Source organism: Candida pseudojiufengensis (assembly GCF_024610245.1).
Source record: "Candida pseudojiufengensis strain CBS 10847 chromosome Unknown scaffold18, whole genome shotgun sequence".
Lineage (NCBI taxonomy): Eukaryota > Fungi > Ascomycota > Pichiomycetes > Serinales > Debaryomycetaceae > Lodderomyces > Lodderomyces pseudojiufengensis.
Genome location: NW_026261532.1, coordinates 158,557 through 186,503, shown reverse-complemented (window position 1 = coordinate 186,503; position 27,947 = coordinate 158,557). Strand labels below are relative to the sequence as shown.

Genomic DNA, 27,947 nt, shown 5'->3' with positions numbered 1-27,947 from the left:
TTGTTTTTCTATTGATTCCTGTTATTTATGTCAAAGGGTACTCAGTGTTCTAGTGGTCACTTCGGGAATCAAGATACAGAAACAAGCTATCAAGAAAGTAATGTGGAAGTATTCAAACATTCGAAAATTAAGCTGAAAAAAGTGCTTGAATGCATGTGAACTGGTTTCAATTTATGATTGTCTTAAAAATGAGCATTTGATCTATTTCAACGACAAAATATCTGACGATTCGAAAGAAATCCGAATGGAACAGTCGGTGTTCATTCACCCTTTCAAAATGATAATAATCGAGTTGACGTGTTTCAGGAAATACGAACTCAAATTGAAGTTCCACTTTATAAAACAGTACCATCACTTTCCGAGTCTATTCCAATTTTATGAAGTTTCAAACGTAAATACGCTTGTTACCTACTCAACCACTATTTTTCATTTTCTTTTAGCCTAGTTTGTTTAACAATCAAACCTAGAAAGTTTTGCAACCAAAAAATGTAAACTTTGAGCTTCGAAAAGTATATCCTTATCTTTACTGGTTTAACAAAACGTAACAACATGCACATAATTTTGGTCGATTAAGCTGTAATGGCTCTTTCTGAGCAATGCCTGGATTCAATCAAGGTTAGATATTTTGATTTGACAACCACCTTGGAATATACTAACAAAAACGTGGAAATGTTTCGATAATGAAAAACCCACAACACATATGAAGAAGCACCAATCTGAACTTGTAGCTATTACATCTGATAGTATTTATTTCGTCCTTCATCTTAGTTGATGAACTGCTTAACTAGGTTTCATTTCGTATTTTGATAAAACCGAAAGTGGTTCAGCCGCTTAATTTATTGAAAAAAAAAATTCATCAAATATTTTACAACCAACTAAAGATATGATCAGGTTAAAACTTCAAGATTCAAAAGATATAAAACCAACCAAGACACTACTAGAAGATAACAAATGGCTTAATAAAACCAAAAAAATAGAGAACGACAACAATCAATACCACATATATACTACCCTAAAGGTTCTACCGATTGAATTATCTAACTTTCAATATGATTACTATAATGAAGATGAAGGAAACTCATCGAAAAAACAAACTATAGATTCAATCGTGGATGCTTACAACAATGACAACAAAACAAATATAAAACCACCTAAAAGATGGTCAATTTACCCACCTATGCTATTGTTTAATGATTCAAATATACTAGAAAGTAATGATAATCCGAAGTCACTCTGTGAATTGCTACTAGAGAACCAACAAGAAGTTTTTGGAACAAATGATCTAACTCATATAGCAATAAACAAACCAATATTAGAAACAAATAATATAATGAGAAAACCTTTAAATATTTTACCAATATATGGAGATTTTGGTCCTACTTTATTATCAGATGATCATTCACCAACTAATCAAGATTTTCAAAACGCATTTTGGTGTCATGTAATTCAAAATGGAATTTATCAAACTTGGGCTCCTAAATATACAATGTTTTCAAGAGGTAATATCAAGGAGAAAAAAAGAATTTTAGACGAATTTAAAAAGTTGCAAGGTACTGTAATTATTGATTTTTATTGTGGAATTGGATATTTTTCATTAAGTTATTTAAAAAATGGTGGGAAATTATTATGTTGGGAATTAAATCCATGGTCAATTGAAGGGTTTAGACGAAGTTTGGAGAAACAAGGATATAAATATAAGATTGTAAAGGAGAATGAAGAATTCCACTTGGAACATAACATTAATGATTATGATGCTATTTTGTTCTTAGAAAGTAATGAAAAAATACCTTGGAGATTAAGAAATTTACCAAATAATTCATTAAAATTATGTCATATAAATTTAGGTCTTTTACCAACTTCTAAACCAAGTTGGTCAATTGCAAAAAATTTAATCTCTGAAAAAGCAATTAGAGAACAAGATTTCAAAACTATAATTCATGTACATGAAAATGTTCATGTAAATGATTTTGAAAAAATGAAATTAGAAATTGAGCTGGAATTTAATGGTTCTGTTATTGCTACTGAAAAAATCAAAACTTTTGCTCCAGATGTTTGGCATGTAGTTTTTGATGTTGAATTATAACTGAAAATGCTGCACATTGCCGGTAGATAAGAATCTACTGTTGCGTACATGACTGATCCGTACCACTGGATTGTAGTTACTCGAAATAAAACTTAAAATGGAACTAAGACATGGACCATACGAGCAAATCGATGTATCACATATCAATTTATACTACTTTGAGCATTTGGTATTTTTTTTTTTCCTTGAAAGCAATTTATTAAGTCATTTAAATATACAAAATTATAGAACTACAAAATAAATGCTTATTTTTTACCCTGTTGTTGAGGAAACTTTTAATATCTATAGTAGATATCAAAGATAAAAACCACAACGTTAAATTATTGGTTAATTAATTAAAGTGATCTTATGTTGTTAATTTTAATGCATTAAGCCAGCTCCTAAGTTGCGAATATGTTATTACCTTATTCATATTTTGTCGTCGTTTTGTATAAAATTTTTGAGTGCAAACAAAGAATTGATTAAGGTGGAGCATGTTTTTTGATGTTAATTTATTGTTAGCTTGCATATCTGACAATATCTTCATATAATGGGTGTGAAAAGATCATTCTCTGAATGGATAGCTAATAATAAATTAACATCAAAAAGGTATTTGGTTCATCTTTTGATAGGATCATATCAATTTCAATTAATTTGTTTTCTCGTACAGAAAGATTTCAATAGATCAATTTCAAAATGCGGCTAAGGATATTCAACATTTAGTAGTAAAGTAGGCTTCTTATCTCGTATTTTTACTACTCTCGATTGTCTTCTTAAAACTTAATGATTTTAGAACCGTCCTGTACTTATAAAACCGTAAGATACTCAAACTAGTCACTATTCGACTTTTTTTGTTTGTCCCCTTATCTTACGATCGAGGCTGAATCAAAAAATGAATGATTCTTAACCGCTACCGTCTATTGTTCGAATATAAATACGAATAGACTTTTGGAATTCTAACGTTTTATTTTTCATTTTTGTAACCAAAGGTTGTACATGATGAATGACTTGTTTCGAGATAATGAATCGATTGTTATAACACGGGAATAACCGACTGTGTTTCCATTCGTCATTTCAATACAAGGATAGCTTACATAAAAATCAATCCTTTGACTTAATTGTATGTGGCCATACTCATGAATAATACGACTCGAAAAACTACAATTGAAAAAAGAAAAATTCGAATAGAACAATCAATTGTATTGTCCATTAAGTAAGTATTCCATTAAGTAATGATTGGATTTAACATGCTTTACATTTCTTCTACACTTAACATACATAGAACTCAGTTCTTGATTAATAATCTTATGTAAAAAAAAAAGGGTAAGAAAAAATGTTTCAGATAAATTTGTAAAAACCCCCTTAATCAAACAAGAAATTATATTAAAGTTTGACCTTGATTGGTTCCTTATGATTGGTAGATTTAAGTAAAGGATAGTGAGTAAAGGTTTTGAGAAATTCGACTAAAACAATTTATAACCTGAATCTTTCATTCTACTGTTGCAAAATTAATGATTGAATTGGTTGATTAAATTTGATACTGCGCCTAGTTCTACACTGTTATTGTGTGCTAAATAATATTCCATAAAAATTAAAGTTTCAAATTACAGTAAATGAACGTTCTATTTTAATTTCCTAAGATGCATCTAATTCTTCTCTTATTTTTATATAAAGTTTGCTAATGCCGTTTCTAATTGTCATTAACTTTCGAACTTTCTTTATTCATTTAATTCATGATACATGTTTTGATCAAATATGGTTAATCGAAATATGGAGTTCTATTTTAGTAGTAAGATTTGATTATGTAGATGTTTATTACACAAGATCGGCTTAATTTATTTCATTCATTTTTCAACATTACTTTGAACCAATATTTTAAAATTATATAATTATACACATCTGCCCTCAATTTCTCTAGATGATTGTGACTAGGTTTTCAATTGATTTCTATTTACTTGAAAATTGAATCAAAACTTAAACATCGTAAATACTTAATTATTCAATTGAGTATTCCTATTAACAAGTGATTGTGTCATAAATAAATAATTGATTGTCCTAACATTCAATTTCAGGACAAACAAAATTTTGTGTAAGGGGAAAAAATTCTTAATATTTTCATAATACATACAGTAGATACACATAATTTCATACATATAATCATATAATTGAGATAAACACATACACATAATTCATTTATAATCATACATATACCAAGTACTCATTATTATACTTATACAACACCTATCAAGGGTTTCAGACAACTAGTTATTTGTTTCACCTCGAAAATTATCACAGATTATACCCATTGATACTCATATTTTCACAAAAAAGAAAGTAACAGTAAAACCAATTAACAACTCATTTTATGGGATTAGTTTCAACTATGTCAAATGATCCTAACAACAAACAAGAAGATGATGAAATTTATAATGTTTTAAATATATCACCACCTCCAAATTTTAATCTAAATCCTTTTCCAAATCAGCAAATGAATACAAATTATATGAATTATGATACCACAATATATAGTAAAGATTCTGCAAATAGTATTCAATTTCCTAATACATTTTATGATAATGCTGATACAAATGATATGAGTACTGAAAACTTGAAAAATTATGAGAATAATAATTCAACTTACAATGATCAAATGAATTTTTTCAAATCTCAAATTGATAATGCAAATTATAATGATAATTTTACAAATAATAATTATAATGAAATCAATAATAATGAAAGAATATACATAAATAATCAACCCTCAGAAAACTCACAAATGAATCAAAATTTTCCAACAAATGATATGAATTCACAGTACAATAATAATAATATTGATAATATTAAACAAAATAATTTTTTACAAGTAAATCAAGGTAATGACTTTTTAAGACCTGGTCATGGTTCATCTCAATCTTTATATTCAGATAATTCATCACAACCAGCTTCACCTTTTCTTGATGCTGCATCTCAATTCAGTAATAATAATTTATACCCACCCGAAATACCCACGGCTTTCTCAGATGCTGGATCAATACATGGTGGTCATTCTTCAACAAATTTATTAAATAATAACAATAATGATTATTTTGAAAATGATCAAAATTATTTACAAACCACTGAAATTGGATTAGGTGAATCAGTTAGTTCTTCAAATTTAGCATCAATAACCGATTCCGGATATCAGCAACAACAACCACAAATACGACAGATGGGACAACAATCAATTGCACCTTATGATGAATTTCAACAAAGTTTATCTTTTGATGTAACACCTCAATTCTCATTATTTGATCAAACTCAAAATTTTCAACAAGAACAGATAAACAATCAACAAATACAACAACATCAGCAACAACAACAATTCCAACAACATCATCAAAAACAAGAAGCAATCAATCTGAAAGTGGAAAGAAACCAATATACATTCACTAATCCACAGTTAGGATTTGATTTTGATATAACAGTTACTCCACCTGCTCAATCAGATAATCAAAACGTCAACAATAACAAAGTGAATCTTAATTCCAATGGTAATGATCAATTAACTGAAAATAACTTATCGACCTATAACAATGAGCAAACAAGTCAAGGATTCATAAAGCGTGATTCATCAGGAATTGTGATCTCAATACAACAAGCACCAGAAGAAATTGCAGCAAGAACTCCTTCATTATTTAGCAATTCATCTGCTAATTCTTCAGTCAACAATCTTTCTAGACAAAATAGTAACCAACAAAATGAATCAAAAAATAACAACAACAATCAACTTCTACCGTCTTCGCCAAATTCAGCAAATGAAGACGAAAAAGATTTATTAAATTTAGATTATCAATCTGCAAGAAGAGGTAGAAGAAAAAGTAGAGGTAAGAACTTGAAATCAACTGATAGTTTATCACCAAGACCTAGATCCAGATCATCTAGGTCTAGAAGTACTGCTGGAAGTGTTAGTGGTAATGATGATTACGAAGATGAAGACGAAGAAGAAGAAGGAACTGAAACCCAAGACTCAACATCACAAATTTCATCAAGAGAAAAAATGTTAGAATTAGCATCACCAAACCAATCATCTAAAAGAACTCAAAAACATCCAAGTGTATATGCATGTCATTTATGTGATAAAAGATTTACTAGACCATATAATTTAAAATCTCATTTAAGAACTCATACTGATGAAAGACCTTTCATTTGTAGTCAATGTGGTAAAGCATTTGCAAGACAACATGATAGAAAAAGACATGAAGATTTACATAGTGGTGAAAAAAAATTTCAATGTAAAGGTTTTTTAAAAAATGGAGAAAGTTATGGATGTGGTAGAAAATTTGCAAGAGCTGATGCTTTAAGAAGACATTTTCAAACTGAAGCTGGTAAAGAATGTATTAGGTTGTTAATTGAAGAAGAAGAAGAGGAAAAAAGAAATGGTGGTGGTGGTGGAACAAGTAATGGTGGAAGTAACAATGGATTTTTAAGTCCTGATCTGACTTCTATACCTCAGGTTGCTATATCACCACCCGAATGATGTTAATGAATAAATGATTTTATTGATTAGAAATGTATAATGAATTTTGATGTAGATTGTAAATTGTAAAGTTGTCTCAAATAGATCTCGTAATTTCTTTGAAGAAGTGAAATTTAAATTTTATTATTTCTACACAAACAAACTCTTTGCAACTAAAATATTCAATCACCAAATTCTGAATGAATTTAACAATAAAATGTCCATATTTAGTCAAGATGAAGAGTTTATGGATAATATAAAAAAGCAACCACCATCATCACTATCTAACACAGATCAATCAAAAGCAGAAAAAGAATTAGCTGATTTACAATTACAAAAACAAAAACAATTATTACAACAAAATCAAATATTTTTAAATGATTTATTTCAAGATAATTCTACTCAACCTATACGAATTAAAAATGTTCAAATTACAAATGGTGAACAATATCGAGATTCTTTTATAGCTAAACAATTTGAACCATTGCTCGAAAATAAAGTGCTATCTTTAGAAAATTATTTACATACAATTGAATCAATATCTAAAAATTTTATGAAATTAGGAATAGTAGAGAATATACTATGTAATACTCATCAAATCAATCAACAAAATTCAAATGGATTTGTTGGATTTAAAAAAAATCTAAGTGGTGGTTCAGCAATTAATGTTGTTCCTGTTTTCAATGTTTTACCAATTAAAAAATTCATGGCTAAAACGGGTACAAATATTGGAAATGGAGAAGGAGATGGATATATTCAATTTCAATTAAGAAATATATTTGGAGGAGCAGAAAATTTAACATTTGATGCAATAACAGGAACTAAAACTTCAAGTTCTTATTTAATAAATTTTAATCAACCAATAAATAGTAATGCGGATTATATATTTGATTCTTCTGTAAGTATAAATTCGAGAAAATTAGATTGGATTCAAAGTAATGTTCATTCAAAAAATTTAATAAACAAGATTTATACACAATATAATAATTCATTTTTAAATCATGAAATAATATTAGAAAATAGTTTAAAGAATTTAGATAATTATGGATCAAAATCTTTCCAAGTTATGAAACAATGTGGAGAATCTATAAAATCTTCAATTGCTTATAATTTAATTTATGATTCAAGAAATAATAAACATTTACCATTTAAAGGAACTTTATTTCAATTAGGAATAGAATATAATGGAATATTTAAAAAATTTAATAAATATCCATTTTTAAAAATCGCTTCATTATCACAAACTGCTTATCATTTACCTTGGATAAATTCTCATTTACTATATACAAATAAATGTGGTTTATTATATCTGTTAGCTAAAAATGGTGAAACTTCAATATTAGATAGATTTTATATTGGTGGACCAAATGATGTTAGAGCTTTTACTTTAAATGGATTAGGTCCTAAAGATAAAAATTCATTTATTGGAGGTGATTTATTTTCAGTTGGTGGTGTTTCTATATTCACTGATATTCCATATTATAAAGAATCAAATTTTAAATTTCATAATTTTATAAATTGGGGAAAAATTGTAAAATACAATCAAAAATTAACATTATTACAAAATTTTAAAAAATTAGGTGGTTCTTATTGTTTAAGTTGTGGATTTGGTATATTATATAATCATCCAATGGCAAGATTTGAATTAAATTTTGTTTTACCTTTGGTTGCTAATGAAAATGATTCAATAAGAAAAGGTATTCAATATGGTATTGGTGTTTCATTCTTGTAAATAAATATAATGGAGTAGTTTTTGTCTATTTCATAAGGTCTCATTTTGATGTCTTTTCTATCCATTTATCATGTAGACTAATAACTGCTGGAATCATTTCACTTTCAATTTCTTTACCATTTTTAAGTTCTTCATCTGTTAGTTTTATCCATTTATCTTCTTCAATAGGTGAAACAAAAACAACTTCTTTCTTTCTAGTTTGTAATAAATTTCCAATAACTAATTGATGATGATACCTTTCTAATGCACTTTTTGCCTTTTTTATTAATATAGCATTGTCAGTTTCTAATTTAAAACTTATAATCATTGCTCCAGAAGTCCAATTTGAAACTAATCTACTTAAAAATTTAGGAACTTGAGCTAATCGTATAACTAATTCACCATCTTGTGTTGCAGAACTTTGAATTTTATGTTGAGGCATTCTTGATTGTGGAATAAAAAAATCTGAAACAGCAGCAGCTAAATAAAATACAACTTTATTTGAATAAATTTTTAAACTTTCTGATATTAATTTTAATGTATATAAATATTGATTAACAGTTGTAAAAGGTATTAATAATAATGAATTTGAAATTTGAGCTTGATTATATTTTTTATAAACTTCCAACATTTCTTTACTAAATTTTGGATTAATTTCAATCTTATTATTATTTTCAATCATAAAATCCAAGAAACAATTTGTTGAATGACTAAAATGTCTTGAATATGGTAATAAAGAAAATTCTCTATGTAAAAATATAACAGCATAATTATTTTCTAAAAAATATTCAGCAGATGTTGCACCTCTTGTTCCTGCACTAAAATTATCAATAAATCTAACTGTATTATTTTCTAATGGAACTGTAGTACCACCAGATGTAACTAATGCAATTCTTTTGTTTGTATTTTTTTGATGATATTTAATAAATTTTAAAACTTCTTTTTCAATTTCAGGTAAATAACTTGGTGGTTGATGATTTTTAAAATATTTATCTTCATCTGTTAATTCTGCAGCTGCAAATTCTGGTAATGATCTATCGATTGCTGATGATGCTTCGGGATTAGATGTATGGAAATTTTTTTGATACGCTGGGGGAGTCATCTTCGTATTTTTGGAGTCCTGTGAGAGTGTAGATGATGATGCAATTATAATTAAAAGATTGTTGGTTGATTCTTTGTTATCGTATAATTATATTTGGAATCTATTAATTTTTTTTCTCGAGGTGAAGAGTACGGGACCAATTTCTTTTTCAATACTTTTGAGACGGCTGTTTGAGAATGGTTTGTTCAAATTCCAGTTTAGCAGGAACCATTTCCTCGAGCACATATTAGAAAAGTTTAGTATGTCAAGTGCTACTAGATGAGCAGAATTTATTCATCGTGTTTGTTCGTTACTTAAAACTAATAAGCTCATGGAAAGTCCGCTGATAGCGCGAAGAAAAATTCAACTTAAATTACAGAAATCGAATCATATTTGACCCTACAATTAAATCATAATTTTAATGTATGAGAGAAAGGTCTGAACTGACGAGTTTAAACAATTGTATCATAGGTAATTCAAGCAGTAGAGAAAGGTTCGTCTCATCAATTATTGAAGTTATATGAAAGAACTCAATAATAAATCGAGTAGACTATACTTATTGCGGAGGAAAGTCAGCTACCAATTGTCATTTTTTCACTTAGTCCTGAATTCTCCGAAATCTGGGGCAACATCTTTTGCATTCACCAAACTCTTATTCGTCAAAACTTAAATACATTCTAGCTAGTTTTATTTAAATTATTACTATTGCTTGACTTAAAAAAGCGGTAAATTCGGTGTATGTGCATTGAAAATGCAATATATCCACTATGCGCCACTTTCAGTACTTCTGTGAAGCTGAGATAAGATCTTTCCTTTGGTTTCTTTCAAGATAAAGCAGATGTGGCAAAAACGTTATGAATCGTTTAGTTGCTGCTATTTTATACTTGAAGTTTGATGTTTGAGGATGATTAATTACCGAAAAAAGTACAAATATGTAACAAAAACATTTACGAGGTAAAATTTCTGTTTTAGGCAATTTAATTGAAATTTTATTTTAAATCAAATTTAGAAAGAATGATACCATTTTCAAATCTAAATTAAAGTAATGACAATTTAGGCACCCCTTATGAAGCATTTCGAATAAATAAGTAGTCAAATCCAATCGTCACATTGATACTTTTTTTTTGGCAAAGGTTTGCAAGGTATCCCCATTTCAAGCTCACAATTAATTTAAATCAATGCAACAACTATCACTTGTATCAATTCTAACTGTGTTTGCAACTTATTCACAATCATTATTCATTCCAAAAAATCTAAATGAATTCGTTCCAATAACAACTCAAACTGATGTTCAATCATTATTACAACAATATCCAAATGGGAAAATATTGGATGACATTAATGATCCAAATGAAAAAATATTCATATATAATACTGAATCTTTAAATACTTATAATAATGGGGTAAAGGAACAAGAAAAAATTGATGAACTTTTCAAAAGAGAAGTTATTTTAATGGACGATGGATTGATTTAGGAAGTTCAGGAGTATTTACCCAATCACTGGATGGTTGAATAGCATGGTTTGCTTGATTTTGATTTTAAGATGTTCAATTCTTTTTTTTCGCTTTGTATTCACTTCATGTTACAATTTATAGTATAAATTTTATTGTCAATTTCATCACAGTTTACTCTGTTAAGAATTGTACCTCCAAAAGTTCTAGTGTGTCTTCTCTAAATACTTTAAAGAGTCTTTAATAATACTTAATGTTGTGTTTCAGATTTTAGTATAGTGCTTGGTAGCTCTTTTCAATTTAAATTTCGAATAAGATTCTGGGATCATACCCTTTTACAATCATTTATGCATGAATCAATCGAATCTACCACCATACCAGACTCAAATATAGCATTTACAGAATGTCTGCTGATTATTGGAATTCATCACAAAGAAACCAATGGCAATTTACACGAGCTTCCTTGCTTGATGCAAGAAGGAAAATAATCTTTCTAGAGCGTAAAATGATTCAAAATGGGTTAATTAAAGATTATCCTAATATTGTCTATGATTATAATATGAGGATTTATTTACATAATTTACTTTTAAAATTAGGGCGTAGATTAAATGTCAGACAAATTGCATTAGCAACAGCAGAAATATATTTAACTAGATTTTTAACTAGAGTAAGTTTAAAGGAAATAAATGTATACTTATTAATCACAACATGTTTATATGTTTCATGTAAAATTGAAGAATGTCCACAACATATCAGATTAATAATACTGGAAGCAAGAAATATATGGCCTGAATATATTCCACATGATACAACAAAATTAGCAGAATTTGAATTTTATTTAATTGAAGAAATGGATTTATATTTATTTTTACATCATCCTTACAAATCATTAATACAATTGAAAGAATATTTTGAATTAAATTATGATAAAATTGGGTTTAAATTGACTGATGAAGAATTACAAAATTCTTGGAGTTTAATTAATGATAGTTATATTACTGATTTACATTTATTAGTTCCACCTCATATAATTGCAGTTGCTGCTATATATATTACAATAGTTTTGAAAAAGAATCTATCTCATACTAGGAATAAGAATAATGATTCAAATAACAATATATCATCAAATGAGAAGCAAAATGACAAAGATTTAAACATTGATGATTTAATGAATTTATCTCAAAAGACAAATACAGAATCTAGTAATGACACTAATGAATTAAAACAACAGCAACAACAACATAATCAAGAAGATCCAAAAACAAATACTAATGAATTAGTTAATTTTGATCTAGATATATTAGATGAAGATACAATTAAAATAAATAAATTTATGAATTTTTTAGAAGGTTCTCATATAAATTTAGATGAAATAGTTGAAGCTGTTAGAGATATTATGAATCTTTATGTTTTATGGAATAGATATACTGAACAAAATTTGAAAAAGTCGTTACAAGGAATGCTTTTGAGAAGAGTGTGATCTAGGGCTGTGATCATTTAAGGTTCAACTCATCCAATGTGCATTGAACAAAGCTATGTTAATTCTGCTACACTTTTGAACTATGCATTGGTATGATCAATTAGTATGATAAATTAGTATGATAAAATTGTTAACAGTTCAGGTACCACAAGGTAAGGTTAATCCGCTGTACTTGGTAGCAATAAATTGATAAAAATCCAAGAGTACGTGTTCTATTTTAAGAATATCATAATTCTTAGAAGTTTAAACGACGCTGTGTAAAAGCAGTACAATACAGTTAGTTAGGGGAGAAGAGCAGTTACTGTTGAATTACCGAATTTAGCCCGTCCAACTATTATACAACCTGATTGTATCTTCTTACCCCTTACAATAAAATACAATTCATACCACGTTATACTTCACATACTTTATTTTTTTCTCTCTCTCATTTCTTTTTAAATTTCTTATTTCGTAAATTAATTTAGATTCAAATTTTTCAACTGTTTTGTTTCGAATCTCAATTTTTATCCGAAAGTGTTGTGATCTAGAGAGATTTAGTTATTTGCCAATTGATGTGTCAAAAATAAGTTGAATAGTTCATGAAAATAATATGGCAACACTGACAAGAATAACAATAAATAGACAGAATGGACTGAAATCATCATCAGGAATACAAAGACATGAAAGTTTTAAATTAACAACAACTACATCACCAACATCTTCATCAACTATATCTAATAATAATGAACACCACGAAAAACAAAATGAACAGGAGGACGGTATACTACAAGATCAACTCAATAAGGATCAAGAATATCATGACTCCTTCTTAGCAAAAGTTGAAAGAAATCAAATACCATTAAGTAGAAATCTTATGATTTTACTTTATTCATTAAATTTCATAAGTAGAAATCAATCAATAATAAATTTCACAAATAAATTTATACATTTACAAAATAAAGTTGGAATAAATGAACAAGGTATAGACATATATGATATTAGTATAGATGATACTTATTATGTAATAAATTGGGTTATTACAGTAACATTTTTAAGATCATTTTTAATGAAATATTGTTTTGAACCATTTGCTTCAAAATTTTGTCATATTTATTCAAGAAAAGCCAAAACAAGATTTGCAGAACAAAGTTGGTCATTTGTTTATTATAGTTTATCATTTATTTATGGTGTTTATTTATATTTAGATACTCCATATTTTAATAATTTAGATCAAATTTATATTAATTGGCCAAATTTTTTAATGGATGGGAAATTTAAAAGTTATTATTTAGTTTCAATGGCTTTTTGGTTACAACAAATATTTGTTTTAAATATTGAAAAACCAAGAAAAGATCATTATCAAATGTTTAGTCATCATATTATTACATGTTTATTAATTATTGGTTCTTATTATTATTATTATTTTAGAATTGGTCATTTAATTTTAATGATTATGGATTCAGTTGATATATTTTTAGCTGCAGCAAAAATGTTAAAATATGCTGGTTTAAAAAATGCTTGTGATGGAATGTTTGTTTTATTTTTAATAAGTTGGATTGTTTTAAGACATGGAGTTTATAATTATATTTTTTATCATGCATGGCATAAATCTGTACATTTAATGAAAGATGGACAATGTGTTAATGGTACAATACAAAAGAGATGTTGGACACCAACAATTATTAATACCTTTTTAGGTTTATTAGGAGGTTTACAAATTATTACTTGTATTTGGATGTATTTAATTTTAAAAGTTGCTTATAAAGTTATAATAGGAGTAGGAGCAGAAGATGTAAGAAGTGATGAAGATGATACAGATGTTGAAGAGAATGAAGAAGAGGAGGTGGTTGTTGAGAAGAAGGAAAAAATAATAGACGATAATACCAGTATAGGATAAATTGATCTTAATCACTAGTTTAATATATATATACTACACTTCTATACATTTCTTAGTATCGTTATGCTAGATCTTCTCTATATCTCCCTCTATATCTTCCTACTAAAACATTTGTTACGCGTAAAGATCAAAATAATTTTTTTCTCTCTCCAAAGTTTTGTAAACAAACCAAATTACTTTAGAGTGAACTTCATTGAAATAAAGTAATAAGTTAAAAAGACATACAACAACTTAAATCATCAATGGTATGGCAGATGATAAGATAAATACTATTTCTACTTTTTCATCAACAGCAACAACAGTAGTTAATGTACCAGCAATCAAACAATCTTCAATAACAGTAGCAGTACGAGTACGACCTTTTACAGAAAATGAAACAACAAGATTAATAAAAAGTGATCAAGATGATATTTTCCTTAGTGATGGAAGTTTATCAGAAAAGGATATAGTAAAACAAAAATTCATGTCACAAGTTGGAATTAGAAAAATTATAAATGTAGTTGATGATAGAATGTTAATTTTTGATCCTCCAGAATCAAATCCAATAGCTAAATTACAAAAAAATTTATTCCCCAAGGGATCAAGAATAAGAGAACATAAATTTGTATTTGATAAATTATTTGATGAAGATGCATCACAAGATCAAGTATATCAAGCTACTACAAGACCATTATTAGAATCAGTTTTAGATGGATATAATGCAACTGTATTTGCATATGGAGCAACTGGATGTGGGAAAACTCATACAATTCTGGGTACTTTAGATAATCCTGGAGTTATATTTTTAACAATGAAAGAATTATATGAAAAAATTGAGGAATTAAGTGATACAAAATTAATAGATATTAGTCTTTCATATTTGGAAATTTATAATGAAACAATAAGAGATTTACTTAATCCTGAAACTGATTATAAAAAATTAGTAATTAGAGAAGATTCAAATAATAAAATTACTGTATCTAATTTATCAAGTCATAGACCAGAATCAGTAAATGAAGTTATGCATTTAATAATGGCAGGAAATGCTAATCGTACATCAAGTCCCACCGAGGCGAATGCAACTTCAAGTAGATCTCATGCAGTTTTACAAATAAACGTTGTACAAAGAAATAGAACTGGAGATATAAAAGAAGAACATACATTTGCTACATTATCAATAATTGATTTAGCAGGTAGTGAAAGAGCTGCAGCAACTAAAAATAGAGGAGTAAGATTAAATGAAGGAGCAAATATTAATAAGTCATTATTAGCTTTAGGAAATTGTATTAATGCTTTATGTGATCCAAAAAGGCGAAATCATGTACCTTATAGAGATTCAAAATTAACTAGATTATTGAAATTTTCTTTAGGTGGGAATTGTAAAACAGTTATGATTGTATGTGTTGCTCCTAGTAGTATACATTATGATGAAACTTTAAATACATTGAAATATGCTGATAGAGCTAAGGAAATTAAAACAAAATTAATAAGGAATCAACATAATTTAGATCGTCATGTAGGATCATATTTAAAGATGATTACTGAGCAAAAACAAGAAATAGAGGAATTAAGAGCTAGGGAAAGTCAAATAACCGACATGGCCGTTGAAAAACGTAAAAAAGTAGAACAAAATACATTTAAATTATTACAAGAGACCATTCATTCAATAAGGAACAATATTTCAAGATATAGTCAAGAGAAATTCAAAAAATTATTCTTACTAGCGAAACGAAAATTATTACTACTTCAAAAGATTGAAACGGAACAATTACTATCACCTGCTCCAGCTCACATAAATCATTATGATCATTACATATCTATAATATATAACTTACGAGATCAAATAATATCGAAAATAGAGAATCAAATTGTTCAAATAGAAAAACAATACAGTCAATCATATGAAATAGATCATATATTAAATGAATCAGCAAATCAACAATTGAAAAGATTACAGGATGATCAAGGCTGGACCAATAGTCATACTGAAATTTTCAATGAACTTATTTCATCTTTACATAATCAAGTACAAATAGATTTATTAGTTAAATCATCAACTTTATATGATAAATTGATTCATTCATTATATGATTATTATTACCCTTCAAGAGCTATAGCCAACTATTTATCTCAAAATCATGGAAATAATGATGAAATTCTACTACAAAGTTTAATTCAAGGTTTAGAAAATTTAGTAAATGGAAATTTTGAAACAGCAATGGAATCTCATGCAATTGAATATTTTAAAGCAAGATCATGGGAAGAATTTGAAATTGATATACAAAATCAAAATCAACCTACAAAAAAACCAAAATTAACACTGTCACCTCCTAAAATATCCACTATTCCAATACATTATAAAAGACCATCTATAAAACGAATAAAAAGTTCATCAATACATAAAACACCAAGAAAATCTAAACTAAGTAATAATAACAATATCACAAATAATTCAAATGGAAGACATCATTCTTTAAAATTACCTTCAACAACAACACAAGAACCAGATTCATCAATTGATGAAATAACATTTCAAAATAATTCAGATATAATGATGTATAATGAAACAGAAGAAGAAGAAAAAGATTCACCAGATATAAATAAAATTGTTGATTTAGATTTACAATTAAATTTACAATTAGATTCTCCTCCACCTCCACCATTATTAAAAAATAATTCATTTAATTTTGATAAAGTAGTTACAAGAAATAACGCTAATGAATCAAAATTAAATAATGGAAATTTAAATTTTAATATGACTGAACTGAAATTACCTTTATTAAATACTCAAGCTGCATCTAAAATTCAACAAGATATTGAAAAGGATAATAGAATATGTTAGGCTTCGTTGGTTATGTAAGTAGATACTTTGAATAGAAAAATCACTGGAATCGATAGGTGATCATTTTTCTTATTCCATATTTATCTCTGAATTTCTTCCTTGTATTTATAAAAGTAGAGAAAATAAGGTGATTAATGATGCTTGAAAGAGGTTCCGTAATTTTGCGTACCCCATTTGGTAGTTTCTCAAATTTAATTTTAGTAGCCCAAACCAAAAGAAATGATCTCATACATTTTGTCGCGAACTTTGCAGTCGATGCGAAGAGACTTTTGTGCTCATTGCTGATAGATCCACTCTTATCCTACGAGTTTTATTGTATTCCTGGGTAGAGTGCGTTAACTGACTTCTTCAGAGTGAAAAAGTCAAATCTATAGGTCTTCTGTAAACGATTATGTCCAGTTGTTTCAGATTCCTAAGACATCGTAAAACCTAACGACTTTTTCAAGTTTTTAAATAAAAAGAAAAAGAAAATATTTTTGTCACACCAATTTTATGTTTAATGACTTGACTGCAATTCATATTCAACAATCATATATCCTTAATTTGATTATATTAAGAAACTTTGAGCTTTACCGCGATATCATTGGTAATTCAAAATGTTTAGATTAATAAACTCGTCGCAAGGGCTAAGGCCTACATTGATATCAAAAATAAAATTAGCTAAAAATTCAACAATTCCACCATCATCATCAATAACTCCCAACCCATCAATAGAATTTTTTAGAAATAATGCAACTATAACAAATACTCATACCACAAACTCCAACAACAATATACTAAATGACAGAACTACAAATGATGAATATAAAGAGAGATTTCAAAATTATACCCATAAGTATCATAAACCAAGTCATATCAATCGCTGGAATAAACTGAATGATAAAGAATATAAAGAATTAAATAAATTATCAAATTTACTTCAAGATGAAAATTTTAAAAATCAATTAAATGAAATGAATTTATATAAATATTCTGCAAATTTATATAGTGCAACAATAACTTCAAGAAGATTAAGATTAGGAAATTCAAGAAATAGAGATAAAGATCAAGAAGATGCATTTAATGAAGATTTAACTTATCAAACTGCTATTATAAATTTAACAGAAATGATTGCAGCAGGAGATTTTAATAAAATTTTATCAACAAGAATTTTATTTAAAGTATTTGGTACATTATTACAATTTAAATTATATAATGAAATTTTAAATCTTTGGGAAACTGGAGTAAGTCAATCTGAAGAACAAGATAAAAATACAGGGGTAGGACAATTATATTTAAGTCATGATGTATTATCAATTGTTTTACAAGTTGCTTATGAAACTAAAAGATTTTCTTATGAAGAAATTAAATCAATTTATAATATGAGTGTTAATGAAAATGAACCAATACATCCTTTCTTATCTGATAGAATCGGTCAAGTTGCTATAAGTGAAGGAGATCATGCAAGAGGATTAGATGCTTTAGAAGCATTAATGAATTCATATGAAACAAATCCTGAAGAAAGATCAGTTTTAGGTGGATTAGCTCAATTACATTTATCATTTATTGGAAATTGTAAAGATACAACAATTGCAAAAAGATTTTTGGAAAAGGCAATTGATAAATCTGATGGATTACCTTATGTTGTTGTTTTAAAAGCTCCTTATATGGCATCATTTTTACAAAATTGTTATGATGCAGGTGATTCAATGGAAGAAATCATTGATTATTGGAGTCGTATATCACAACATTATCATGATAATATGGATGATTTGTCATCAAAAGCTGCAACTATCAATACATCATTATTTAAAATTTTTTTCACAAAGTATTCAGAACCAAATGAAGATTCATTAAAATTTTTAAAATTAATTTTTACAAAATGTCCAAATATTGATGAAGTATTTTTAAATACTTTAATTTCAAATATGATATGGAAAGATAAAAGTTTAGTTCAAGATGTTATAGATGCATTTGAAAAATTTAAAGTTAATAAAAGTTTAATTTCTTATCGTGTTATATTAAAACAAGCAGGAAATGTTAATTATTCAATTGAAGAAATTTTAAAATTATGGAATGACTTGTTGAATAAATTAGATCAAGAAAATTATAAATATATTGCAAATGCAGATTGGTCATCATTGAGAGCTGCAACAGTATTTTCTGAAAATTTTAAATCAAAAGAAAGAGAATCATTATATTATTCAATTTTAAAAACTTATAAAAATTATATGCAACATGATAAAGCATGTATAAATTTTTTAAGAGGTTGGATAAAAGATGCAAAAATTTATAAACAAATTTCAAAACTTACAACTGAAGATAATCCAAAATTTGAAAATGAAATTGAAATAGAAATTCCAAATTTTGAAAATTTAAAAGAAAATGTAAATTATTCTAAAATTACTAAAAGAATTACTGATGCTAATCCAAGATTAATAGAATAAAGATTTAACGACCACAAAAAGATAGACAGTTTGATTATTTTGTATATAGAACATAAACTGTTTAAAATGTAATAATTAATGATATAACTCATGTACAAATTGTGTAGGAAAAGGTTCTGAACGATCTCGAACAAGAATTGATGTAATGTACGTTCAAAGTAGACCAACAGAACTTTTAAATGGGTGCAAGATCAAGAGTATTAGTTTTCAAAGGTCCCAATACGACTCTGCTCCTACTATTCTGGGTTGGATTGATCGATTTAACTGCATCTTCTTCGATCGGCACATCCTTATTGAACATCACATCAAACTAAACTATTATACATATCACCAACAAACTAAACTAATATATATACCATCTCAATTCATTCTTGAGGTGGTATATATAGTAGTTTGATGTTTAATTCGTCGCAGGCATCCTGAAACTCTTTTGTTTTATGAGTTATATTGCAATGCTATAACCACCAGCGTTTTGTCCTTATTACCGACATTCACGAGCAAATCCATACAAGCAGCTGATGATGTCCAACTAGTTTTGGTGCTTGTGAGCCTCCAAGAACATTAGCCTTTGCCCAATTATATCTCACAAATTTCCCTCTGAAAATTTTCATTGGAGAAAACAGTGACGGAGACAGTTTCAATTGTAGTCATCAATTCTGAGTGCTAATGGCCAGCTATTGAAACATCTTCATCATCAATGTATCTGACTTGTGATTTATACATACAAGTTCGATACATTGATGATGAAGTTTATCTCGAACCCACTTTCATCAGAATTGAAAATTCGATGGATACGCAAAATGGAAAGCATTTCATAGTCTAATTATTGAAATACTTTCAATTTAGCATATGAAGTGCTTTCCATTTAGCATACCGACCGAATTATGTGACGAGGAAGCTATATTTCGAGATGTCTCTTTCCCAGCCTTTTCAATGAATTTAAATGGTCTTAAAATGATTTTGAGGTTGTGTTTCGTATAAGATGTCACCCAATTCATTGTTAATGTTTTGCCAAATTTTCCTTTTTCGAAAAGAAAATTGGATTTGGTTTTAAAGAAATGAATCAAAGGCATCTGTGAAAGAAATTTGGCTTATTCTCGACTGTAAAAGGAAATTTGGGCAAAACATAAAAACATTCTTGAACAAGCCAAACTTCTTTCACCCAAGCCTTTAATCCATTTCTTCAAACCCTCTTCCATAATGCTCGACGACTTGTAATTTCCATCTCTTTCTAAGACCATGTTTGGTCAAATTGTGTTTTATTGTTGAGCTTGGTCCACCGTTATCCCTTTTCAACCACGCCAAGGTTTTTTTCACCCCACCACGCAATGCCAATTTGGCAATCTGAATGCCTTATCCAAATCTCTTTGTCTATAGCATGTTCATGGCTTTTCTGATGACTGTTTACAAAAGTAAAAGAAGTGAAAGTTATCAAATTTTTCATTTTATTTTTTTCCTATCAAATTATGAGTCAATGAAAAAAATTCTACCTGATCGGTATTTGGTAGTGCGACCGGAATTTTTCATTTTAGGTTATTGAAAAATTTACCGCCAATTAGTAAATCAAAAACTACTCCAATTCTACTTCTTTTTACTAACTCAATTCCACGAAAAACTGATTAAGATGGTTCAAAAAGTATTATTATTAGGTTCAGGTTTTGTAGCTAAACCAACAGTTGATATATTATCATCAGATCCAAACATTGAAGTAACAGTAGCATGTAGAACTTTAACAAAAGCAAAAGAATTAGCAGGAGATAAAGCTTCAGCAATTTCATTAGATGTTACAAATGAAACTAAATTAGATGAAGAAATTGCTAAATTTGATTTAGTTATTAGTTTAATTCCTTATATTTATCATGTTAATGTTGTTAAATCAGCTATAAAAAATAAAAAACATGTTGTTACAACATCATATATAAATCCTCAATTAAAAGCTTTAGAAAAAGAAATTCAAGATGCTGGTATAACAGTAATGAATGAAATTGGTTTAGATCCAGGTATTGATCATTTATATGCTATAAAAACTATAGAAGAAGTTCATGCTCAAGGTGGAAAAATTAAATCATTTTTATCATATTGTGGAGGATTACCAGCTCCTGAAAATTCAGATAACCCGCTTGGTTATAAATTTTCTTGGAGTTCAAGAGGTGTATTATTAGCATTAAGAAATTCTGCAAAATATTGGTTAAATGGTGAAGTTGTTGATGTTAAATCTGAAGATTTAATGGCTACTGCAAAACCTTATTTTATATATCCTGGGTTTGCATTAGTTTGTTATCCAAATAGAGATTCAACCACGTACAAGCAATTATATAATATACCTGAAGCTGAAACTGTTATTAGAGGTACTTTAAGATTTCAAGGATTTCCTGAATTTATTAAAGTTTTAGTTGATATTGGATTTTTAAGTGATGAAGAGACAGAAATTTTCACAAAAGATGGACCATGGAATGAAGCAACTGCTACATTAATTGGTGCAAAATCATCATCACAAGAAGATATCATCTCAAAAATTAAAGAATTAACTAAATTTAAATCAAAAGAAGATGAAGAAAGAATTTTAGATGGTTTTAAATGGTTAGGTTTATTTTCAACCACACCAATAAAACCAAAGGGTAACCCATTAGATACATTATGTGCAACATTAGAAGATCTTATGCAATATGAAAAAGGAGAAAGAGATTTAGTTATATTACAACATAAATTTGGTATTGAAAATAAAGATGGTACAACTGAAACAAGAACTTCAACATTAGTTGATTATGGTAACCCCCAAGGTTATTCATCAATGGCTAAATTAGTTGGTGTACCATGTGCTGTTGCAACAAAACAAATTTTAAATGGTACTTTAAAACAAAAAGGTTTATTAGCTCCAATGACATCAGATATAAATGATTCTATTATGAAAGAATTAAAAGATGATTATGATATTTATTTAGTTGAAAAAACTCTTTAAATTTAGAATATATAGATTATAGTTTATAGATTAATCATAAAATTCTTCATCTTCTGATTCAAAACCTGATGAATATATCAGAATTAAATTTGATATATCATCAATTAATTCATCTCTTACGTCGATATTTAAATTTCGTACTCGTTGTATAAATTTTTTATTTTCTTTTAATAAATTTTTCAAGTTTGAATTTACATTAAATTCAGTATGGAAGTCTTTAGTCTTTAGCACTTTTGGAAAAGTATCAACATCTAAAATATTGGTAATTGTTGGATTATTAAAAATATTTGTATTATCAATATCCATATCTATGTTGCTAGTTATAATATTTTTTGAATAATATTTTGTATCATTGTTAGTAGTGGTTGAAATTCCTAAATTTATATTTGGTTCAAAATTATTTAAATCTATAGTGGTATAATCTATATCTCCTAAATTTCCATCATTTATAATTTTAATTTCATTGATTATCTTTCTATTTTCATCATCTTTTGTTATTAAATTCGATAATGTTGACATATTTATTGGATCATCAATTGAATTATTTAAACCCCATATAGAATTTATGAAAATGGAGGAAATACAAGAAGTTTGCCAAATTGAATTCTTATCCAAGTTTAATATGGAAGAATTTAAATCTAATTTTAATGGGAAAAATAAAGTAGAATTTTTAAAACATTCTAAAAATGTTTTAATTTCTGATATTTTAGTAGTTGATTGTTTAGAAACTGTTTGAATATCTCCAAAAATCCAAAAATTACCCTTATTATTAAAAAATTCATCTTGTAAAAATTCAATCATTGAATTCGTGAACCCACCCCAAGAATCACTTATAGATGTATTAATTTGTAAACCTTGTAAAAAATCACATTTTTCAATCCAATATCTAAAATTATCTTCTGTTTCAAATTCACAATTTCGAAATTCTTCAACTCCGTTTTCAAATATATCAAATTTTAAATTTGGAAAATTATAATGAGTTCCATAATCTTTGTAGTTATGCATATAATTTGGAGTTGTTATTATTGATTTTGGATTATATATTAATTTATTAAAATCTGTCCAATATTTTGTATTGGTTGTGTTTAATAAATTTGAATTTGATTCACCTGATATATCTAGGTTTCTTTGATATTCATTTTTAGTGGTTGTAGTTGGTTTATTTATAATTTGCATATCATAAGCCGGTATATTTTCTGAATATTCATATTTATTTAATGAACCTAATCCTCCTCTTAATTCATAAATTATAGCTCTTGGATAATAATTTATTGATTTATCATTTTGTTTAGATCTATAAAGAAATACATTTAAATCATTAGTTAATTTTGTTTCCTTAGTATATGGTATTAATGATTCTTGATAATTATATAAATGAGTTAATGTATTATTTGAATATTGACCATAAGATAAATTAAATATTTCTCCATTCATTTTAGTGGAGGTATGTTGATCTATAGAGATGAGAAAGATGATATCTAATTACATAGTAAGATCTAGTATTGCTTTTGTGTAGTGTAGATGAGTAGATCTTAATTACTAACCGCCGTTATAAACCTGTATGTTAATTCAATGCATTATTAACTTAAGTACTTATCGGTTAAATATGAATAATTGAGTTAAATTTAAGACGCGTCATTTAAAAAGGACAAAGAATTGAAAAAAAATGAAAGTGAAAGAGAAACAATAATAAACAAGAACAGTACAAATATTCTAATAATAGAGAGAAAAGGAGAGATAGAGCTCTACTTTACAACCGAATATAACAACAACCTTTAGGCATACAAGAGCCGGTAATCTATTTAATCAAATCATTCTAAGATACTACAAGACATTCAAAAAATGACAGAAATTGTAGCTCAAGATGCTAATAATACTATTGTATCAGTTTCATTAAATGATGTTGTTGATAATAAAGAAGAAGAAGGAGTTGTATCAACCAATAATATACTAGATGAGATAAATACATCTATAACTAGTCATACAAAATCACCATCAATATCTTCAATTTCATCTATTGAGACTAATACATCAACTGATAAACTTATACATTCACTTTCATCAACAAAATTAAATAAAGATGAACCGACGGGTACAAATACAAACTCAACCAAAGACACAACTACAAACACAACCACCACCCTAGAAACGACATCAAATAGACCTGCTTTAGCTACAACTAACGACAACAAGCCCAATAAAATCCCACAATCAGTTGCTTCAAAAACAAATTTTTATAATGATTTAAATCAAAAAAATCAACAACAAACACAACTACCTCAAAAGAAAAAACCAATAAAATTTACTGTAAGAAAAGTTTCACATGAACCAATTAATATTACTTCACCATCATTATCATCATCAAATTCTTCACCATCAACTTCAAGAAATACAACACCTACATCAACTACATTCAAAAATCATTCAACTAAATCTAATACAACTACAAACTCGGCTCCTCACCAGCAAAATGATCCTTCAATCACAAATTCAGAAAAATTAAAAAAATCACAACAAAAATATGATCAATATGAACACAAGATAATAAAAATTGAAAAAGAAATTGAATTTTTAAAAAAATTATTACCGCCTTTTAATGTTGAAATAAATTATGAAACAAGAATTAAAATAAATAAAGCAATTGAAAAATTAAATTCCAAAAAGGAAGAAATTATAATGAAAAAATATAAATTGGGAATTTTAATTAGCAGAATTTGGAGAAATTATGAAGAAAATAGTGAAATTTGGGTTAGAAAATTTGATTAAATTAGATTTTAAACCATTTTGGTAGATGAGGTTTGGTGGAAAAAGTTATGTTATATGTGTATTAATAAGAAATTACTTTAGGAACATTCAGTTGTTATTGTACTTTGACCTCTGTGGAAATTTTATATTGACAATGTCTTCTCGATATTAAAGTATCAAGTGAAATATCAAATCTCAGATTTGTGTCGGAATTGTTTGGGATCTTTCCATTCTATTTGCAGCAGATCTTATCTTAATGTTTCCTTTTCAACCTATACTGATGAATTGTAATTAACAAGATAGTGCTCTATGGATTATGGTTTGAGCTTTTCTCAAATTTCAAACAATTTTCTTATACTTTCATTATCAAATATAACTCAGATTACTTTTTTGCAACCAATTTATTAATTCCTAAATTTATTTTACAACCAATTTTATAAATATGTAGTTAACAATACAAAATGTTGAAACATTCTCCATCACTCACATATCCTCACATTATATGCTAAATAACTGGTCTCATCAAGTTATATAATATATAAAATCAAAACGAAAAATGAGAATTTCAACTTTGATTGGATTATATATCATTAATTTATGTTATGGTGAAAATTTTATAACTCAAATTAAGGAAGAACCAAATACATATTTAGTTAAAGCAAATATAGCAGAAACATTAGGACAAAAATATAATCCTAACCTTGATTTTACAACAATTTGGAAAAATTTATCACCTAAAAATATAAAACGCTTAGAGAATTTAAAATTTAATCAGAATGATTCAATTGATGAATTAAATGATAAGTTGTTGACATTAATTTATGCTGGAAATTTCAAAAAGTTGGAGCAAGATGAAATTGAAGATACTTTATTTTTTATTTATAATGAATTAGGTTGGGAAATATAAAGATATTTGGAATATTAATTGGAAATAATTATGATTGGGGTGATAATTAAGACTTCAGTGGATAGAACCTCTATAAATTATTAATTTGATAATAAGATACTTCAGTTGTAGATAGATAAGTGTAGTAAAGTACGATTATTTGATTTTTTTAGACGATGAAGCTCATGGTCTTTATTTCACACAAGAAAGTGAATACCAATGCTTCTTCTAGGTATTACTGTGAGATACATGATCGATTTATAATTGGTATTATCAGTTTAAAAAAACTAATTGTTTGTTTTATAAAAAAACAGTATATTTTAGAACAATTTTTGTTAACTCTAGATGTTAAACTAATCAACATAATTTGGTAAGTTCAATGATACGGTGTTGATTTTAATTTTCGACTTGATTTTAAGCTTACTTTTCAGCTTGATTTGAGTTTGAAATCGTTTCTCTAGTTTGTCGAAGCGTAATGTTTATCATGGATCTTGGTTGCAATGCTGATGAATACGTCTCTGTTGGTGCATCTTAATGGTTTTGAATTTCCAACAACATATAATTGCTCATCTTTAACAAAAAAATTAATGCATTCAAAAACAAAATTGTAACAGTTTTAGAACGGAAGTTTGATGTTGAATTAATCTGTTAATACTTCCTAAAAATTCAACATGATCAGTTGAATGGCATAATGATTTTGGTGCACTAGCCATTGAACTTGGTAAATTGTGTTCCAAAACTGTTAAAATTCTGTTTCTAAATGCAATAAATTTTTTTGGAAGATGCAACATTTTCGTAAATTTCATTGACTGCATCAACGAAATCACTGACACATTGATTGGGCTGTGGTTCCAAACTTAAGTAAAGTGAAGTTAATTCTGCTTCGTCTTTTGCAAAATTGCATTTAGTTCCATAACTTTAGCAACATCGTGCCAGGTGAAGTTTGTACCATTATTGGAAGCTTGGTAAGCTGATTCAATTACATTGCTTAGATTACCTCCAATTTAGAAGGTGGCAGCTTGTCCCCATAATTTGTACGGAACTTTTGAAATGTGAAAGTATCTTGGAATTTTTAAAAGCTTGTTTAATTTTATTGGATCTTTAGTTCCATGAATAATAAACTTTTCATCAACTGGTGGTGCTTTTGCTCCTGGATGAACTTGTGGTGGATCATCAATGAAATAAATACCTTTAAGATATTTTGCAATGTCCTTGTTGATTTCCTTAGCTGCTTCGGCTTCTTCTTTAAATTTTCCAATTGATTTCTTTCCTTCGACTAGTGCCTTTACTTTGTGCAACTCATCAACGTAAGGTTTGATTGCTTCTTGAAATACTCCTGGTGCTTGCTCTTTAAAGCATCAAACGCAGCAGCAGGAGTAGCAGCAGAAAACGCACATAAAAATGTCGACGCGACCCAAGATGCTATTAAGGAGCAAGCACCAGGAGTATTTAAAGAAGCTATCAAACCTTTCTGCTTCGTTGACTGTTTTGGTGGTTGAATCTAAATAATACACGAAATGTAAATGATAATAATAATAGCTGATTCTTTAAATAAGAGTATATAAAAATCTATAGAACTTGTTTTATTTGTTCGACGAATCTCACCCTGTCGTAAAGTCAATGTCATAAGAATTGACTAACTTGTATGATAATACAAGTTTCAAAAGAAAGGGGGTTTTTTGATTTCAAAATAGAGGGTAAAACTAGCAAAACAAACTCCATTCTTGAAGCAATTGTTTCGAAAGCTGAATATTTATCAGTAAAATTGACACAAGAAATAAAAAAAAGGTTTGTAAAGTTTTTGATAAACAAAAAAGAAGTAAATTAATTAAAACACTTCAAACTTTTTTAAATTAAATTAGCTGAAGTATACAATCCAATTTTTCAAATTAATTTGAATTTCTTACGAATTTATATTCAGGTAGGATTAAATATCTTACTTTTCGAACTTGA

The 27,947-nt window shown here is 27.5% G+C and overlaps 14 protein-coding genes across 14 annotated transcripts; 11 read left to right on the top strand and 3 right to left on the bottom strand. All coding sequences in view use genetic code 12, as the record gives it.

Moving 5' to 3' along the window:
• Positions 1-883: 883 nt before the first annotated feature.
• TRM12 (Trm12p) lies at positions 884-2,083 on the top strand (the record flags this gene model as incomplete). Its single annotated transcript, XM_051758816.1, has 1 exon — positions 884-2,083. The coding sequence occupies one exon, from the start codon at positions 884-886 to the stop codon at positions 2,081-2,083; it is 1,200 nt and encodes a 399-aa protein (XP_051613386.1).
• Positions 2,084-4,427: 2,344 nt separating this feature from the next.
• Positions 4,428-6,578, top strand: CRZ1 (DNA-binding transcription factor; the record flags this gene model as incomplete). Its single annotated transcript, XM_051758815.1, has 1 exon — positions 4,428-6,578. One exon carries the CDS (start codon positions 4,428-4,430, stop codon positions 6,576-6,578), a length of 2,151 nt encoding a protein of 716 aa, XP_051613385.1.
• Positions 6,579-6,774: 196 nt separating this feature from the next.
• SAM50 (SAM complex subunit) lies at positions 6,775-8,289 on the top strand (the record flags this gene model as incomplete). Its single annotated transcript, XM_051758814.1, has 1 exon — positions 6,775-8,289. One exon carries the CDS (start codon positions 6,775-6,777, stop codon positions 8,287-8,289), a length of 1,515 nt encoding a protein of 504 aa, XP_051613384.1.
• A 40-nt stretch (positions 8,290-8,329) lies between these two features.
• Positions 8,330-9,370, bottom strand: KGF55_003962 (phosphopantothenate--cysteine ligase; the record flags this gene model as incomplete). Its single annotated transcript, XM_051758813.1, has 1 exon — positions 8,330-9,370. One exon carries the CDS (start codon positions 9,368-9,370, stop codon positions 8,330-8,332), a length of 1,041 nt encoding a protein of 346 aa, XP_051613383.1.
• Positions 9,371-10,527: 1,157 nt separating this feature from the next.
• Positions 10,528-10,824, top strand: KGF55_003961 (uncharacterized protein; the record flags this gene model as incomplete). The annotated part of the gene is made up of 1 exon (XM_051758812.1): positions 10,528-10,824. One exon carries the CDS (start codon positions 10,528-10,530, stop codon positions 10,822-10,824), a length of 297 nt encoding a protein of 98 aa, XP_051613382.1.
• Positions 10,825-11,204: 380 nt separating this feature from the next.
• SSN8 (cyclin-dependent protein serine/threonine kinase regulator) lies at positions 11,205-12,281 on the top strand (the record flags this gene model as incomplete). Its single annotated transcript, XM_051758811.1, has 1 exon — positions 11,205-12,281. The coding sequence occupies one exon, from the start codon at positions 11,205-11,207 to the stop codon at positions 12,279-12,281; it is 1,077 nt and encodes a 358-aa protein (XP_051613381.1).
• Positions 12,282-12,870: 589 nt separating this feature from the next.
• Positions 12,871-14,157, top strand: LAC1 (Lac1p; the record flags this gene model as incomplete). The annotated part of the gene is made up of 1 exon (XM_051758810.1): positions 12,871-14,157. The coding sequence occupies one exon, from the start codon at positions 12,871-12,873 to the stop codon at positions 14,155-14,157; it is 1,287 nt and encodes a 428-aa protein (XP_051613380.1).
• Positions 14,158-14,404: 247 nt separating this feature from the next.
• On the top strand, positions 14,405-16,978 carry KIP3 (tubulin-dependent ATPase; the record flags this gene model as incomplete). The annotated part of the gene is made up of 1 exon (XM_051758809.1): positions 14,405-16,978. One exon carries the CDS (start codon positions 14,405-14,407, stop codon positions 16,976-16,978), a length of 2,574 nt encoding a protein of 857 aa, XP_051613379.1.
• Positions 16,979-17,574: 596 nt separating this feature from the next.
• Positions 17,575-19,404, top strand: KGF55_003957 (uncharacterized protein; the record flags this gene model as incomplete). Its single annotated transcript, XM_051758808.1, has 1 exon — positions 17,575-19,404. One exon carries the CDS (start codon positions 17,575-17,577, stop codon positions 19,402-19,404), a length of 1,830 nt encoding a protein of 609 aa, XP_051613378.1.
• A 1,624-nt stretch (positions 19,405-21,028) lies between these two features.
• On the top strand, positions 21,029-22,363 carry LYS9 (saccharopine dehydrogenase (NADP+, L-glutamate-forming); the record flags this gene model as incomplete). The annotated part of the gene is made up of 1 exon (XM_051758806.1): positions 21,029-22,363. One exon carries the CDS (start codon positions 21,029-21,031, stop codon positions 22,361-22,363), a length of 1,335 nt encoding a protein of 444 aa, XP_051613377.1.
• A 30-nt stretch (positions 22,364-22,393) lies between these two features.
• Positions 22,394-23,797, bottom strand: KGF55_003955 (uncharacterized protein; the record flags this gene model as incomplete). The annotated part of the gene is made up of 1 exon (XM_051758805.1): positions 22,394-23,797. One exon carries the CDS (start codon positions 23,795-23,797, stop codon positions 22,394-22,396), a length of 1,404 nt encoding a protein of 467 aa, XP_051613376.1.
• A 408-nt stretch (positions 23,798-24,205) lies between these two features.
• KGF55_003954 (uncharacterized protein) lies at positions 24,206-25,129 on the top strand (the record flags this gene model as incomplete). Its single annotated transcript, XM_051758804.1, has 1 exon — positions 24,206-25,129. One exon carries the CDS (start codon positions 24,206-24,208, stop codon positions 25,127-25,129), a length of 924 nt encoding a protein of 307 aa, XP_051613375.1.
• A 535-nt stretch (positions 25,130-25,664) lies between these two features.
• Positions 25,665-26,015, top strand: KGF55_003953 (uncharacterized protein; the record flags this gene model as incomplete). Its single annotated transcript, XM_051758803.1, has 1 exon — positions 25,665-26,015. The coding sequence occupies one exon, from the start codon at positions 25,665-25,667 to the stop codon at positions 26,013-26,015; it is 351 nt and encodes a 116-aa protein (XP_051613374.1).
• A 983-nt stretch (positions 26,016-26,998) lies between these two features.
• On the bottom strand, positions 26,999-27,621 carry KGF55_003952 (uncharacterized protein; the record flags this gene model as incomplete). The annotated part of the gene is made up of 2 exons (XM_051758802.1): positions 26,999-27,342; positions 27,600-27,621. 2 exons carry the CDS (start codon positions 27,619-27,621, stop codon positions 26,999-27,001), a joined length of 366 nt encoding a protein of 121 aa, XP_051613373.1.
• Between the last annotated feature and the right edge of the window lie 326 nt (positions 27,622-27,947).